The 16,641-nt window shown below is 31.3% G+C and overlaps 1 protein-coding gene across 1 annotated transcript; it reads left to right on the top strand.

The window, feature by feature from the left end:
* Positions 1-6,928: 6,928 nt before the first annotated feature.
* Positions 6,929-8,799, top strand: LOC133306210 (agamous-like MADS-box protein AGL80). The gene has a single exon (XM_061506501.1). The coding sequence runs from the start codon at positions 7,041-7,043 to the stop codon at positions 8,658-8,660; it is 1,620 nt and encodes a 539-aa protein (XP_061362485.1). The 5' UTR covers positions 6,929-7,040; the 3' UTR covers positions 8,661-8,799.
* Positions 8,800-16,641: the final 7,842 nt, after the last annotated feature.

Genomic DNA, 16,641 nt, shown 5'->3' with positions numbered 1-16,641 from the left:
GTTTTTGTTTTCCCAATGAACCTAGCAAATAAATGGAGGGATCATTACAATACCATTAATGCGTACTCTTCATCTTGAGCTTGGGCCTAACAAAGATTTAATAGGACACACATGGAAGCCCATTATCAACAAATGGACCTAGAAGGACGTCCGTCTCCACGACTTTCCTTTGGTGATCCTATAAAAGTCGCAGAAAATGCATCCTATGATTTATGACTATAGCATAATAAGGTTATTATTAGTTCAAGAAAAAAAATGCTGTTGACACAATCATTAGACTATATGGATATAATTTGATGAGAATATGCTTTAGAACAACCACTTAAAAAAGCAAGTAAGCAACCATGGTAATAATTTTATCTAGTTTTAACTGTAAGATGGGTATGATCAAGCGTAATTTATTTGGAACACCGATTGAGCAATCATTCATGCATGCTATCTGTCAATCATGAACAATTTATTTTCAACCCAGAGGAATCTTCATGCTACCTGAAATCTTTCACTTAAATATAATAAAATATCAACGATGAATTTGAATAACTTGTTGGGTGCCGAGCTCAACATTATATTCTAACCAAAAATCAATAAGGCATCAAGGTTTATTGATGTTTTCACTTATATATTATTTAGTTAGTTTATTCTTGCCGATTCAAGATTTTGTTATTCACATTTAAATTTTTAACCACAAGTCTTAACAATAAACAAAATCAGAATTCTAAAGTGCATTTGCTGCTCGTTTGTTCAATTACATCTTCAACGAATGCAATTTGAATGCTTTTTCTAACTCTTGGAAGATGCATTTCCATAAAAAATAGAAATTTCCACAAAAAAAAAAAAAAGGAAGATGCCCTGGCAGCTTTTTTTGGCTAAGATATTGGTAAATCTCACAATTTTTTTTTAAACATTGTGGCATTAAAATGAGAAAAATAAATCAAGGTTTTTAAATAAATAAATAAAACTGCTAAGGAGTTAGGGTAGCGCGAAGGTTCCTCTATGACAATAAACTTCCATAACTATATAGGGTATGTGTAGAAGATGAGAAGGGAAATGAATTAAGGGTACGCGGCATTTTATAGGATTCTCGGAAACTGAATTTTTCTAAATTTTAAATTTTCAAATATTATTGTAAATTGAATATTTTTATCATATTTTTAAAAATTGATATTCTCGGATAAATTTTTTTTTTCCTCTACTAAACGTCCCTTAAAAGAAAATGATGGACAAAAAAGTTACCCAATAATTTTTTTTCTTTGTTAGAATATTTTTAAAATTTTGAAAACCTTGACAGATAAAAAGATTTAAAACCTTTTAAATAAGGACAAATTTAAACCTTTCATCGAAAATTTAAACCTTGATAGTCCTATCCTATTAACAAAACTGTACACCTCATTTCTAATGAATCCCGCCATTTCATTTTATTTCTCCACGAATTCTGTTTCCCTTTTCAGAGTTTTCTGAGTATTCATCGTTCTCATTTGTCAATGCAAATTTGCACCTGTTTTGTTTTACTTATGTTCTGCAACATTTGCTGTAAAGAACGCGCGTGAGAAGCTGTTTTTGGCATTATTTCAAGGTTCGTTATTTTTCGATGATGTTTAGGTTATTTTGGTAGTTCTTGAACCATAGATTTACTATGTTTTAATTGTATCGATGTCCGTTTAATACTAATATTCCTCGTTTCAAGTAATTAATATCTGTTTTTTTTTTTTTTTTTTATGAATTTATTTTAGAAGGAGATTTACATTGAATTGACGTGAAGAGGTTCGAATTTCCACCGTAATGTGAATAATCATCCCTATCCGTGTAGATGCCAAATACCAGTTGAGTGGTATCTCATATCTATTTCTCTGGGACTGAGGCGTTATTAGACTGGTAGAGTTTGATTAACTCATCTTTATTATTATTCTTTCAAATGAGCTGAAGAGGATGACTATGCATCCAGTGACTAATAGAGTGAAGGTTTTAATGATTAATAATTGGTTTTTGGGAAAGAATTTAATTCAATCTGGATTTTCTCCTTCTCGTACTTTTCACGTGGGTTTATTTGCCACCTATTCAACTACTCTGGGATAAAGGTATTGTTGACGTTGGATTCTCTCTTTATGTGAGCTGATTATTGAGGAAGTCACGTGAGATTTTCTTTTCTAAGTTTGATATTGATTTTGGGTGACTAATGCATAAGCTGCTGCTTATTTGTTGATACAATATCTTTCCAAATGAGGCTAGATTTTGTTTTCATATCATCTTGGCAAATTGGCTTTTGGTTTCTGGGTTCCAATGAAATGAAGCTTTAGTCTGTAGTGATATACTGGTGCTTGTGGATTTTTTCGGTTTATTCCTCAAACTGTGTTCAGATCAACATTTGGGTAAAGGGGTCTTTCATTCTCTTGCAAGAGTTTTAAGAACTTCCGGGGTTAATAGTTTGTTATTTGTAAGTCCTATCTCAATTTCTTTTCTACACTTCTCTTCTTTATTGGTGTTCCGGGTTTATACACCCGAGTAGGTCCGATGAGTTCAAGCCTAGGAGCTCAACCTAATCAGAGGCCCAAGACCCTCTTACTCAGATCTGTATTCCAACTAACGTTATAGGCCAAGAATCCGGATTATGGGACCATAGGCCATAGCCTGGATCGTGAATTTAAACCCACGATCCTTTCTCACTCACCTAGGACCACGATACCTATAACTGCCTGGTAGTACCACGTTTGTTGCAACTCCCACGACTTTCTTCTATAACCGCTCAGAACAAGTACTATAAATACATATACAATAACAAAGGAAAGACACTTCAGATATCTCTCATTTACCCATTCATACATAGCTGATACATTCCCTTAATCTCATACACCGAACCTTACTCTCTATCAACTTACCCTTAACATTTTCCCATTACCTTTTACCATAGTTGGTGTTCACTCGGAACAATTGGATATACTACATTTTTTTTGGTAAAATGATTATCCCCTTAAAAGTTTGTTTGTACTAACTTTAAAACTTCATAACTTACATGTACAACAATCAAGTATATGTTTTAATCCCTTGAGTACGTCCCTTGAAGATTCAAAAAATTTGCAACTGTTAATAGTTTCATTGAAATTGCCGATAAAGGGGTTAACTAACCACTACGCTTGTAATAATATTTTACTCAAAAGATGCATCGAAAGGATATATCATGTACAATTTTTTTTTTTTCCAAAGTATTCAAGGGGAATGTAGTGAATGTTTGCAACTTTAGGGGGTAAAGTAAAGATTTTGAAGTTAGTGTACCAAAGTTGATTTGGATGAAAACTTTAAAGGGGTGAAGAGGAATTTACCTTCTTCTTTTTTTTAAAAAAATAAATAAAAATAAAACTAATGAGCTTTGGAAATTTATAAGGGGTGAAGAGGAATTTACCTTCTATTTTGAAGTAAGTTCTTTTTAAACTTGGCTATTTATATCTTTGTCATCATGCTCAGTATGCATCTTAGATCTGTTTCCATGATTGGAACGAAGAATATGTACAGTTTCTTCTCCTTCCCTCTTTATTGTGTTTGCAGTTTATTGATAGTGGCATCTCTATTTTCTATCTTTTGTAACTTACCTTCACGAATTCTTTTTTGAATCATTATAATTTCACTTCATAAATTCTCTTTTGAACTGTTATTTTGCTGAATCTAATATCAAATTGACTTATATATACATGACCTTCAGGGAGTAGGTGCACTTCAAGGTGTAAAGCGGTGGGCAACCATTTTATGTACGTTGTTTAGCATATGAATTTAGGCATTCTTCTCTTTACTATTATCTCAACCTTACTTCAATTGCTTCATACAACTAAATCCCCTTAATTTATATGAACTATGCTTTGGTATTAATTTATTGTTTCAATATAGACCTTGCAACTCTCGTTAAGCAATATGGCTCCTTCAATGAATTTTATCTATTTGTGGATTGTAAGAAGAACTAGACATGTGCGCAAGAAGGTTTACATCTTTGGTTATATAGGAGTTAGACATGTCTGCTGCAACCTTATTTACAAAAATATATATTACTTTGTTATATTTATCAATCTTTAACACCTAATTATGGCCAATTTGACCTTTATGATTCTTTATCTCATTTCTTCTAGACTAATTTTCCCCTTGCTTTTGCATGACCTTTATTTGTATCACGAATGATAACTCCTTTATTATTGAAGTTATCACAATTGGTGGTTGTAGCTTATTTTTTGACTGATATCGTATATATCACTAATTTACAGAGAAAGATAAACACTAGTAATAAAGGAGGTTCTTCTTTCTCTTCCTCTCCAGTCCTCTCTCTCTTGCTCTCAGTTCACTGTGTCACCCAATCTTTTATTAAGCAGGTGAGAAAATGGGCCGGTGACCATGATGATGGAGTTGGTGGCACTAACAGCGCTGCCACCGTATTACACTCTGCTGTGTGATCACATCAGCTGTATGTAAATGTACATGTCTCCACCCAATCAATGCATGGCTTTCAAAACTGTCTAACAATAACTACTGTAATAACACACAACTAAAGGAAAATTTGAATTTGGGTATGCTTGGTATGCAGCCTAGTTGTGTACCAGTTACATGCTTCAAGCAATATAAAAATCACTCTCCCTAAAATGCCATTTACTCACCCTTTGTATTTTTGCAAATAAGTTGTTTCCCAAGTATACTTGTAAAGAACCAATTTAACCCAAAAGCTTGGGTGAAACTACATTAATGATTTTATATATCTCAACACGCTCCTCACACGAGAGCCCACTGGACTAGAAGGGTGGACAATGCACATGCCCACCTATTATGCGAAGAAAGAAATTCCACTTGAAAGAAAATGGAGAGTGGTGAGGATCAAACGCGCTACACCGAAGCTCTGATACCATGTAAAGAACCAATTCAATCCAAAAGCTTAAGCTATTGGGTGAGGCTACATTAATAATTTTATATATCTCAACAATACTCAACAATTACACCTACTTATTCAATACTATACTTTTATTCTACCTGTTGAAAATAAAAAAGGTTCTAACAATTCATTCTCCGTCTATCAAAAAAGATAGGCATATATATGAGCTACAAAAAGTTCATGTGCCTCTTTATCTCAAAAATAGGAAGACCTAACCAACCAACGGTTCCATCTCCATTGTCTATTGATCCTGTTTTAAACAAGACCCTTCTTGCCGGATAATCACCCATGTAATCATAAAAAAGCTAATTTTTCTGGAATCAGACCAAGCTTCTCCTTAGACTCATTATCTTAAGGAATCTATTTACTCTAATATTATCTTAAGCAATGGTGTTATTTATAAACTATTAAAAATGCCCTCGTTTAATAGTTTAAGATTTTGGGTTGAAATAATTCTTTACTTGGTGTTAGAGTTTCGGTGACCACAAGGTCGAGTTCAATCTTCATCACCCTCACTTTCTAGTGAAATTAAATAAGCATAAGGTAAACAAAAAAATTGAGCTTGTGCAATGTCTACACTTCAAACCTAAAAAGCTCTTGTGTGGTGGATGTGTTAGAGAATAATATAAATCATTAAAAAGTCTGAAATAACATTGCTCTGGATTCCTTTCGAGAAATTATATGCAATCTTAGAGTAACGTATATATCGTTTTCTGTATCATTTTTCTTCATCTTTGAAACTGCGTTTTCTGTATCATTTATTGTTATACATATTGACTTTTTGGGCCATGGTTGTTTTAAAAAGCTTTATTTAAGCATACAACACGTACAATGATTTACAAAGTTTACATGGCGGCTACATTAAATGGCACCGCATTAAACATACATTTTATTCCAGGACCATATGATAGTCTCTCCATATGAGAGATTGATGCTAATATACATTATCACTTCATTTTTAACTTTTACCAAAATAAGTTTTCCTGAAATTAACCTGGTGCGGCGCGAAGCTATTTTGAGTCTAGTCGCTTGCTCTAACAGTATACTTTTTCATAATCAGAAGCAAATGAGATTTTTTTTTTTTTAAATGTTGCAAGGTTTTTCTTACACCCTTTTAAGTGAGACTAATCCTTATTATTTTAGGTAGCCCTTTTTACCAGTATTGTAATGTAGATTTGAACTCTTTACATTAAGGAAATTCTTTAATTATTAAACTCAAACTTATTTAGTATTTTAATCACCTTTTTGGATGAAGAAAATATAATCTTAGAAATTTGTTAAGCTTGATCTTTTTGGGTCCACCTAGCGGTGCTAATTCCAGAATATTATAGAAAAACCATTAATAAAAAAAGAAATCAGTCTTCTAGAATTTCCATTTCAAACGTTTTACCCCAATGAAAGTTTCATTTACAGCTTTACTCAAATTAATATAGGGTTTTACTATTCTTCTATCAAAGAAGACAACATTTTTTTCCTTCATATTAAAAAATAATGTGGGATCCATTTAATTTTTCTTTTTCTTTTTTGTTTTGATGAGTCCCATTGTTAGTTTGTGAGTGGAGCTGGATAAATTTTTTTTCTTAATAAATCCCATTAATATATTAAAAAGGAACAAATAGCATCGAAAATTGTCAAGATTTGAATTCAACAAGAGCATTGATATCAATTAACTTCTGCGCATCTGACAAAACCAAAATACGATGCATCTTAATATTATTTATAAGATGCATTAACTGAACAACATATTTTATTAATATCCTCTATTTTTTAATATTTTTTATTAATATCATACACGGTCTCCTTAAAAATTCAAACTTAATTTTTCTGATCAAGACTTAAATGAAGTTAAATTTAATAATATAAAAAGTATTAAAGAAGAAAGGGTTAAAAGACGGTTACTGACATTTATCTATTTTATAATATGGTCCTCAGTGCCTTTGTTCAATCAATTACACAATTAACAAAAAAAAAAAAAAAATGTCACATAACTTATTACCGTTCCATTTTCCCCTTTACTTCTCCGTTCATACCAATCTTATCTTGTCTTGAATTAAGAGAAGAAGAAGACAGAGAAAGTGAGAGAACCACCCCATCAACGCCATTTCCTTTTTCTCCAATTCAAACACTGTTCAATTGAGCAAAAATGGAGTCTGAGACAGAAGAAAGAAGAGAGGTGAGTGAACCACCGTTACCCCTTGTTCCTTCCATAACCGAAGCAGCAGCAGCAGAAGCGCCACCACTACCCTTGACTAAAAGGAAGATAACATCTGAATTGATTCAAGATTACGGAACAAGAAGATCTGTGTACAGAAAAAGACGTGAAGGGTTGTTGAAGAAGATGAAGGAGATAACCACCCTTTGTGGTATCGATGCATGTATTATCATCTATGGTCCCGGTGATGACGTACCTATGATGTGGCCATCAGCTGAAGTTACTAAACAACTACTAATTAGGTATCGTGGTCTTCCAGAGATGGATCGATTCAGAAACGTTGTTACTCAATGGAGTTATATGCAGGAGAAGACAAGAAAGATGGAAGCTGAACTTAAAAGGATCAACGAGAGGAACAACGAGAGAGAAATGCTTATTTTCATACATGAAATTTATAAGGAGGGTAAGCCTTTATCTGCTTTTCATGTTAGAGATTTGGAGCGTTTGCTTGCTTATGTTCAGGGAAAAATGAAGAATGCTCAAAAGAGAATTGGTCATGTTGTTCAACCCTCGTTGCCTGCTTCTAGTTCTTTACCTTTGGTACCTGTCTCTTGTTCTTCTCTACCGAATATGGTTGTGGAGGAACAAGTTCCGGAGCAACAACCAACCTTAAATTTGGTGAATATTGGAGTTGCCCAGATGAACAATGTTTTTGATAGTAGTAACATGAATCTACAACCACGTACATATGTTGGTAATGTTGATACGGTGCTCCCTCAGGGTAATTTTAGTGGTTTCAATAGTACAAGTGATTCGGGGATTTTGCCTCCGGGCTATTTTGGAGGTCTCATTAATGGGGATAATGATTACTTAAGAATGTTGTCTCAAAGTAATTTTGTCGGTTTTAATGCAGAGAGTCATCACTCAGGGTTAGAGGTGCTGCCTCAAGCTACTTTTGGAGGGTTCAATGTGGATAATGATCACTTATTGTCTCAAGGTAATTTTGGCGGCTTCAGTGAAGTAAGTGTTCCTTCAGGGTTAGAGGCGTTACCTCAAGGAAATTTTGGAGATTTAAATGGGTTAAGTGATCACTTAAATGTGTTGCCTCAAGGTAACTTTGGCCATTTCAATGAAGAAAGTGTTCCTACAGGGTTAGAGCCGTTGCCTCAAGCAAATTTTGGAGATTTAAATGTGTTAAGTGATGACTTAAGTGTGTTGCCTCAAGGTAACTTTGGCAGTTTCAATGCTGAAAGTGATTACTTCGGGTTAGGAGTGTTGCCACAAGGTAATTTTGGAGATAACTCTGGATCATTACCTCAAGGCAATTTTTTTGGTCTTGATGATCAAAGGGATCATTCATGGATGTTGCCTGAACTCAGTTTTGGAGGTCAAAATGTTGAAAGTGACTTGGGGATGTCTTTGCCTCCGGGAAATTTTATAGGCTTCAATGGTGAAAGTTGTTCAGGGAATTTGCATGGAAGCTTCACTGGTACTGAAATTGGAAATAATGACTTGTGGAATTCTTATGGCCATTTTGGAAGCACAATTAGTGAAAGTGATATGAGGCTGGGCAACAACATCTCAGAAGGCAACATTGATCGTGGTTTTTAAATGCTGTTTCTTTCTTGTTAGAATTTTCTTTTGACAAACTTGTGTGATCCAGCTTCTTTCAATAACTTTGTGTTTCAAATTAACAATGTGTGGAACAGGTTTGACTGATAATATTTTATTCAAGTAAAGGTTATTATTGAGGTTATTATTGTGTCTATGTTTGGTACAAAGATAAATTTATTGCTCATCAATAGCAGTGTCTGTCCTGTTTCTGTTTCTCATTTATTTATAAATGTGCTAATCTTTTCAGACTAGCTTACTTTCTCTTAAAAATTTAAAAGGGCCTTTACTCTATTTTTTTTTTTTTTTTTAATCTGAACAATCATTAAATAGGGAGGAAAAGTTTTTGAAAATTATTAAATAAACTAATCGAATGTTCAAACACAAAGTAAAAATTTGTTTTTTTTAATACATCGCTTACATGATGATATTGTACAAATATTTTACTAAGAATGTATAATTTATTTGAAATTTCACAATTAATTATTCAAACCATTGATAATTAAATCATACAATAAACTGCTACAACAAAAGCGGTTGTCCTCTTAGATGATTAATGCAGAAATGAGAAATATATAAACTTATTATGTTATTTTTTATTTAATATTTTTATTTTTCTTAATAAGTATTTGATAACACTCATCACTAAATTCTTTTATATAATAATGAAGATTATGTTAACATACTTATTAAAATTTACTTAAGTAAATTTATACTACCAAAGCAAGTCAAATAATAATTTATAAAGGGTTTAATGTTTGTCATTTAAAAAGATGGTCTTTTTATATGAATGTAGTGTATTTTTTTAAATTTTAAATTACAAAATTTTTCCTCCACTCTCTCTTCCATAACTTGTTCCTTTATCTCTCTTAAAAAGATATAAGTGTGTATCTTTTTTTTTTTTTGGAGTTACCCAACCCTAATTATCTCTTTGAGACGAGTTGGCTCCCTCCGGTATCCCCACGAGCTTCGACTCTTTGAGCCGGCTATGGGACTAATCCGGAGTGCGGGGAACAGTGATGGCTAAAGGTTCAGCCCCCTCCCCAAGAATGCATTCAGCGGGAATCGAACACATATCCAATCCCACTAACTCAGCGCCAAGTTACCAACTGAGCTGCACCCATTAGGTTAAGTGTGTATCCTTTTAAAGGACATACACTTTTCACATTTATAAAATATACTTTTCTTCCACAATTTCACTGTGTTTTTCACATTTCTGTATTCTTGTCCCATCTATGCAGAGCGCAGTGCGCAGGCGATACAGCTGGCGATGTTATGTGATATTGATTGTGGTAATATTCTTTCTAGAGGTGTTAAAAAAAGTTCCTGGACGAGCATGTAAAATATTATATTTGATCTTAATTTATTAGGATTTTTTTTAGTTTTAATCCTCAAATTCTTATAATTTAATTAACTGGGTTAAGGCTGATTCGCGATCTAAACTTTTTCTTTTATTGAATTTTTTATTATTTAAAAAATTTAAAATTATATAAATTTAAATATTTATAAATATAAAATAAATTATAAACATAACATAAATAAAAAATTATTGTAAATTTGATGAAAAATATTAAAGAAAGTGAAATGTGAAAGAAAAGAAAATGAATTGTAGAAAACAAATAAAAGAAATAATAAGATAAGAACAAATATGAGCTCTTGATGGTAAGAAAATATTATTATATTCTAAATTCACCAAGTATCATTTTTTCATCTAAAATATGTCCTTATATAGGACTCTAAACATAATTAGGAAAATAATTATAATTCAATACACCATTTGTGTGATGATTGCAGAATACATCAAAGTTCATGAAAAATAAAGAGACACATGTTATGAACAAGGTAAAAAACAATTCACAATATTTTATCACACTCCCCTTCAACAAACCATTAGTGTGACAGTTATAAAGTACATCAAAGGTCAAGAAAAATAAAGAGTCATGTGTTATGAATCATGTGAAAGGTAGTTCATAATTCATGTATAATATCATCTATAATATTTTAAAACACTTCTCCTTGAATGTATTCAACAATTCAATACACCATTAGTGTGATAGTAGTAACATGCATCTAAAGTCATGAAAAATAAAGAGATACATGCTATGAACCATGTGAAAGTTCATCCATAATATTTTACAACAAAAATAAAATTTTCAGAAATGACATGTTTCAACAGAGATTTTTATCTGCGCATATATAAAATTAAAATTTTCAATTGACATCTAAGCATGTTATATATCCAAATTTATATTGAAACATATTGTATACACAATGCACCTTAGTAATTTTGTGGATAATAATAACTAAATTTTTTTTTGAAAATGTAGTAGTTGAAGAAAGCAATGGTTTTACTTTCAAAAATATAGTATTCTAAGAGCAATTATTCAATACTGGTATTAAGATTAGGGGTGTGCATGGGTCAGGTCGGGTCAGGTTTTTGTGCCGACCCGACCCAACTTGATTTTTATAGATCAGGTATTTTGACCTGACCCGCTTTAAGTTGATCCAAGTCAGGTCTGACTTGGTTTGAATTTTTTTGAACTAGTTTAAAACTGGGTCGGAATAACCTGACTTGATTTCTAAAGTGGGTCTGACTTGGTTTCAAAATCGGGTCAAATTTGACCTGACTCGTTTCTGATTTGGTTTCAAAACCTATTTTTAATTTGATTTTTTTATAGTTATTGATTTAATTTTTAAACTCATGTAATTATTTATTTATCCATATGCTCTTTACAAATATTGCACTGCATATTAGTCTTGTCACATTTAACTCAGTCAACTTTGACGAGTTTTTCATATCACAAATTTAGATTTGAATAAGTTCTTATTGTCCTTTCAATGCTTTGCAAATTTGTGGGTTGATTTTCTTCTCAAGGAAACAGAAGAGGGAGTTAGCATGAAGTAGAAGTAAATGGATGGATGATTCACATGATAAAAGTCTAAATACTAATTCTGCTTCTCCACCACTTTCAAATAAGATGTTTAGCCCTCTAACAGCAACAATTAATCCACACACTAATCAGAACAATCCTCTTCCTCGTGGATATTTTCAGCATTCTGAACAAGTTGGTTCCGAGTTCTTAACAATTCCTCTTTCACCATCAGATATCAAATCTACAAGTTCAAAACTTCTTCCCAGATACTAATACACATTTTTTTATGTAAATTAATCATAGGTATAAATCATTGTTAGATAATAGATTATAGTAATCAATTAATTCTTTCACATTAATGAGTGTATTTTATTCACACGAGTGTAACAATTTTTTTCAATGCCTTGGTGATCTCGTGTGGATATCATTACATAATTTGAAACTTTAGAACATTATCGTGATGTTTATATCATAATCCACTCATCTCGGGTGTTGTGTGTGTATACATAAAATACAGTATTTTCCAAAAATAAAATACAGTTTAAACAGGAATTGAGATTGTGATTTTTTTCTTTTCTTTTCTTTTCTTTTTCACATAATGGTATGGGTCAAGTTTTGGGTCAATGGGTCAATTATTAAATAAGTCAGGTCTAAAACTGACTCAAATAAAAGTGGGTCATTATTTAAATCCAGTTCAAAAAAAGGGTATTTATGGGTCAGGTCAAGGGCAGGACAAGTGAACCAATTTTTTTACACATACTTAATTAAGATCATTTTTCATCATTACTTTTAGTTTTTCACTACAGTTTTTGTAATACCCCATATTTTTATTAATAAAATAATATTAATAATACACTATAAATTAGTAGTAATGATATATATATATATATATATATATATATATATATATATATATATATATATATATTAGATGATAAATTGTAATTAATTGGATTATTAATCAATTGATGATTTAAGCATTTATGATTGATTGGTAATGTTTGATAGGTAATGTTGATTGGTAATTTGATTAGTTATGCTGAGTCAGCATTGAGTCAGTAATGTATGAAGTCAATATCTGAGTCAAATACATCAATAAAGAAAAAGGAAATAAATGCACGAAACCCATATCCGAGCCTAAAACTTCAACTATAAATAGAGGCCTAGCCTAAACAAACTAATTCACTCTTCAACATTTCTCGTCTACTACTCTCTCTCCTTACTTCAAAAGTTTATTTGTTTTATTTTCTATATTCTTCTGGTTACCAACCGGTTCTCTGCCCCAAATTACTCTTTTCTTCTAGAAGTTAGCGAAAACGGAGACCAGGTAATCCTAATCCCTAGAGAGTCATAGATTATATTGATATGAATTTTGGTATATGTAATCATATTCGTAGGTTATTCCTTTTATAAAACTTGGATGTAATCTTAATCCCTAGATGTTCTTAGCATTTCTGTATGAATATTTTATATATATATAGGTATTTGTTTTTTTTTTAAATTTAAATTACTACATATGATAATTAGAATATGGATACAAGTTATTCCTTAGAATGAAAGAGAATTCCGAATAAGCTTTTTTAAAGTACATGGGAATCGAACTGCAACACACACACCCACTAAACACTACACACCCCACCACCACTACGCTAGCCCTAGTGGGTTGAATTCCGAATAAGCTTGCAATATCATGATATAAACTTTTATTTTAGAAATTTTGATTATGTGCAATATATGATATAAAATGATATTTATAACTATGATAATTGATGTGATGTGATTGTATGAATGACGATGATTGGATTTGGATTTTTCTATGATGAAAGTTGAAGATTTGAATTATTATATCCTTAAATAAATTGGAAAGTTATGATGAGGATCAGATTTGGATTTTACTGTGATGAATGTTGAAGATTTTAATTATTATATCCTTGAATAAATTGGAAAGTTATGATGAGGATCGGATTTGGATTTTACTGTGATGAATGTTGAAGATTTGAATTATTATATCCTTGTATAAATTGGAAAGTTATGATAAGGATCAGATTTGGATTTTACTATGATGAATGTTGAAGATTTGAATTGTTATATAAATTCAAAAATTTATGATAATAGTTGTTTGAATTATGATACTTTGGAAAATTATAATGCCCTTGAGTAACTCATTTAGAGATGATAATACTTAAAGAATAAATAATTATGATTTAATCTTTCCTGATTGTGTGTGTTTGTAATAAATTAATGGTGGGAGGATAGCTTTGGGATGGTACCTCCCAAGGTGATGAACACAACTTTTGGGCTTTATGCCTCCGATGTGAAACTGATGTGAAAAAGATTATATCCGTTCTTCCCAAAGTGGTATCTGGTAACAGTGGTTTTTTCCCGGGGTACTAGTAGCAACTTTGGGAAGAGGTGTGCACACTAGGAAGATGTGAATTGATTATGGCCAATTTTGATTATACGTGGCTGGTAACAGTGGTTTTTTCCCGGGTCACGGGGTAGACTGACAGGATTTCCCGGGTCTACCATGGTTCTCTTCCCACTAAATATAATGAACTTAAACATTATTAATAATGAAAAACGTTATTTGATTTGATTATGATGAATGTCATTGAATTGTGAATATTACCATTTATGTAATATTATGATTAATGTTGTGCTAAATATGTTAGTTGACAATTACCCTTATACACTAAACGAACTAAATAATCTTAAACATGATTAATAATGATATTAATACTTGATTTGAGTTATGATTAAATGACTTATTTGAATTATTGCTTGATTTATGATTAAATTTCTTATTTGAATTATTACTTGATTATGATTAAATGACATATTTGAATATTGCTTGAGTTATGAATAAATGACATATTCGAAATATTAATTGAGTTGATTATGTTGATTATTCTTAAATAAATGTCTTGATTGATATTGGTATTGGGTTATATTATCCTCGTTTTGTATCTTGATTGGGATTACCAGCTTTGCTGACTTTTGTGTTTGTTTGACTGCAATGATCCTGCGGCTGCGGGAGAGCAGATTTTCAGTGAATCAGGTTGCAAGGATTGGGCTAGCAGTGGGCAGTGAGGATACGACTCAGGATTTCTAGCTGTAATAAATATTATGTATAAAAAAAAAACTGTAGTCTTAGATTTTGATTTGAATGTATAAAGTTAGCCTTGCACTTGTCCCTGTACAGGTGCGGCGGTAACACTTCCCAAATTCGATTATTTTGAACTTCCGCTGTTATTTATAAAATTATTAAATTTATTTATGCTATTATAAATTGTTAGAATTTGGGGTGTTACAGTTTTTGTATTCTGTTATGACTCGCGGTGAGAAAATCTTTATTTCATAACATCATTTAATAATAAATTTAGTAAAGGTAATAACTAAATATTCACTTATATTAAAATTTTGTTTATATTTTCACTTGTATATTTGTGTACAAATATTATTTTATTAAAAAATTAAATTATAAAAAATTTATAATTTGTATAAAATGTGTTAAGAAGTGTTAAATATTTATTCGTTAAAATAATTTTTTAATATGTTAAATATGATAACCCGCGGACGAACCCTTAACCCATAGGAACTTTTGGCCTGTGCAAAAACCTTTATTATTAGGGTTCATTTGGCCATATGAACTTTTTGATCCTAATCCATACAAATTAGAATGTAATGGGTACGAGTTTATCTATTTTAACAGCTCTAATTTTTTCTTCGCTTAAACATAAAAAAAAAAAAAAAAATCTTTTATGTATAATCAATCGAACTCAATACATCTTGTCTAATGTAGTTTCGGTGCGAGATGGTGAAAAAGCACACAGTAGTTGGGGAATAATGATTTGTTATGGTAGAGTTCGTGGTTGTAACTTGTAAATTGTAATCACTAGACCTCGCTCTTCTTTATGGCAGGCACAGAAATATACGGGATTAATGCGTAGGCTGAAAGGGAAATCTAGCAACACCATAAATTGCCATTTATATGGTGCATAAGCGTTTACCGTGATTCATTTTAAGACAACCATCCCAAAAAAAGGATGGCACCCCACAAAACCATGCTTATTTCACTCTTGTCCTTGTTTGAGACAAATGAGTACTATTATTATTCGAATAAATATTTATTTTATTAGCGTGATTGATACGCATTAATGTATATGATAATTCATTTTTTATGTATTTCTGAAACTACAAAATGAAAGTTTTGAATTTTAAATGACTACATATAGATATTCACTTATTAATTTTTATATTTATCTCAAAAAATAAAATAATATCTAATGCTAAATTTTATACATTTTAATATAAATTTTCTGTTACGCTTTGAGATCAACTTTTATAAGAAGCAATTCAATGCCAAAATTAAAGGAAATAACTCTCTATTATTTTTAAGAGAAATAAGAATGGACATTCTTTTTTAATGAATTGGTAGTTTTTTATTTTTCTTAGTCAAATTATTATTACAGTTTTGTTTTAACTATTTTGTATATTAAATAAAAATTGAAATAAAACAAAATATGGTTGCATTTGTAACTAAATATTTAAAACGGATGGATAATTTATTTTTAAGTAATAAATTCTTATTTTTGTTTATCTTGAGTATACAAAAACCCAAACACAATTTATTACTAGAAAATTAATAGCATTTATTATCATTGTTTGAAATCTTAACATTCACTAAAAAAAAACATGTAGTCAAGTTAGGTTTGGTTTTAATAATCACAACAGACGCGCAAAGGCAAGGGAGTCCTTAGTGGAGATTTTGTTGCCACGTAGGATGTTTAGCGCATGGGTATGAGTACGTATAAGAAGGTTCTGTGTAATGAGTATGAGTACGTATAAGAAGGTTCCGTGTAATGAATTTGAGCAGAAAACCCATTTTTATCTTCTCTGTTTCGTCTTCCACCTCTTGCTTAGGGTTCTATCCCTAACACTGTTCTTGCAACTGATTGAAGGCTTCCTTCTGAAACTGTAGCTTACAAACTGATATGCCTTCAGTATATAGAGATTGCCAGGGTAAAAAAGCAAGAAATTTATGTTAATTCAGTGATAAATAATGTTATTTGATAGAATTATTGATAATCCATTCTCAGACACACTCT

The sequence above is a fragment of the Gastrolobium bilobum genome, unplaced genomic scaffold (assembly GCF_033153095.1).
Source record: "Gastrolobium bilobum isolate Gb01-03AN ecotype WA unplaced genomic scaffold, APGP_CSIRO_Gbil_v1 utg6649, whole genome shotgun sequence".
In the NCBI taxonomy this organism is placed as follows: domain Eukaryota; kingdom Viridiplantae; phylum Streptophyta; class Magnoliopsida; order Fabales; family Fabaceae; genus Gastrolobium; species Gastrolobium bilobum.
This window is presented reverse-complemented; position numbering and strand designations above follow the sequence as displayed.

Coding starts and splice junctions, on each gene's coding strand:
- LOC133306210 (XM_061506501.1), top strand. CDS start 7,041: ATGGAGTCTGAGACAGAAGAAAGAAGAGAGGTGAGTGAACCACCGTTA.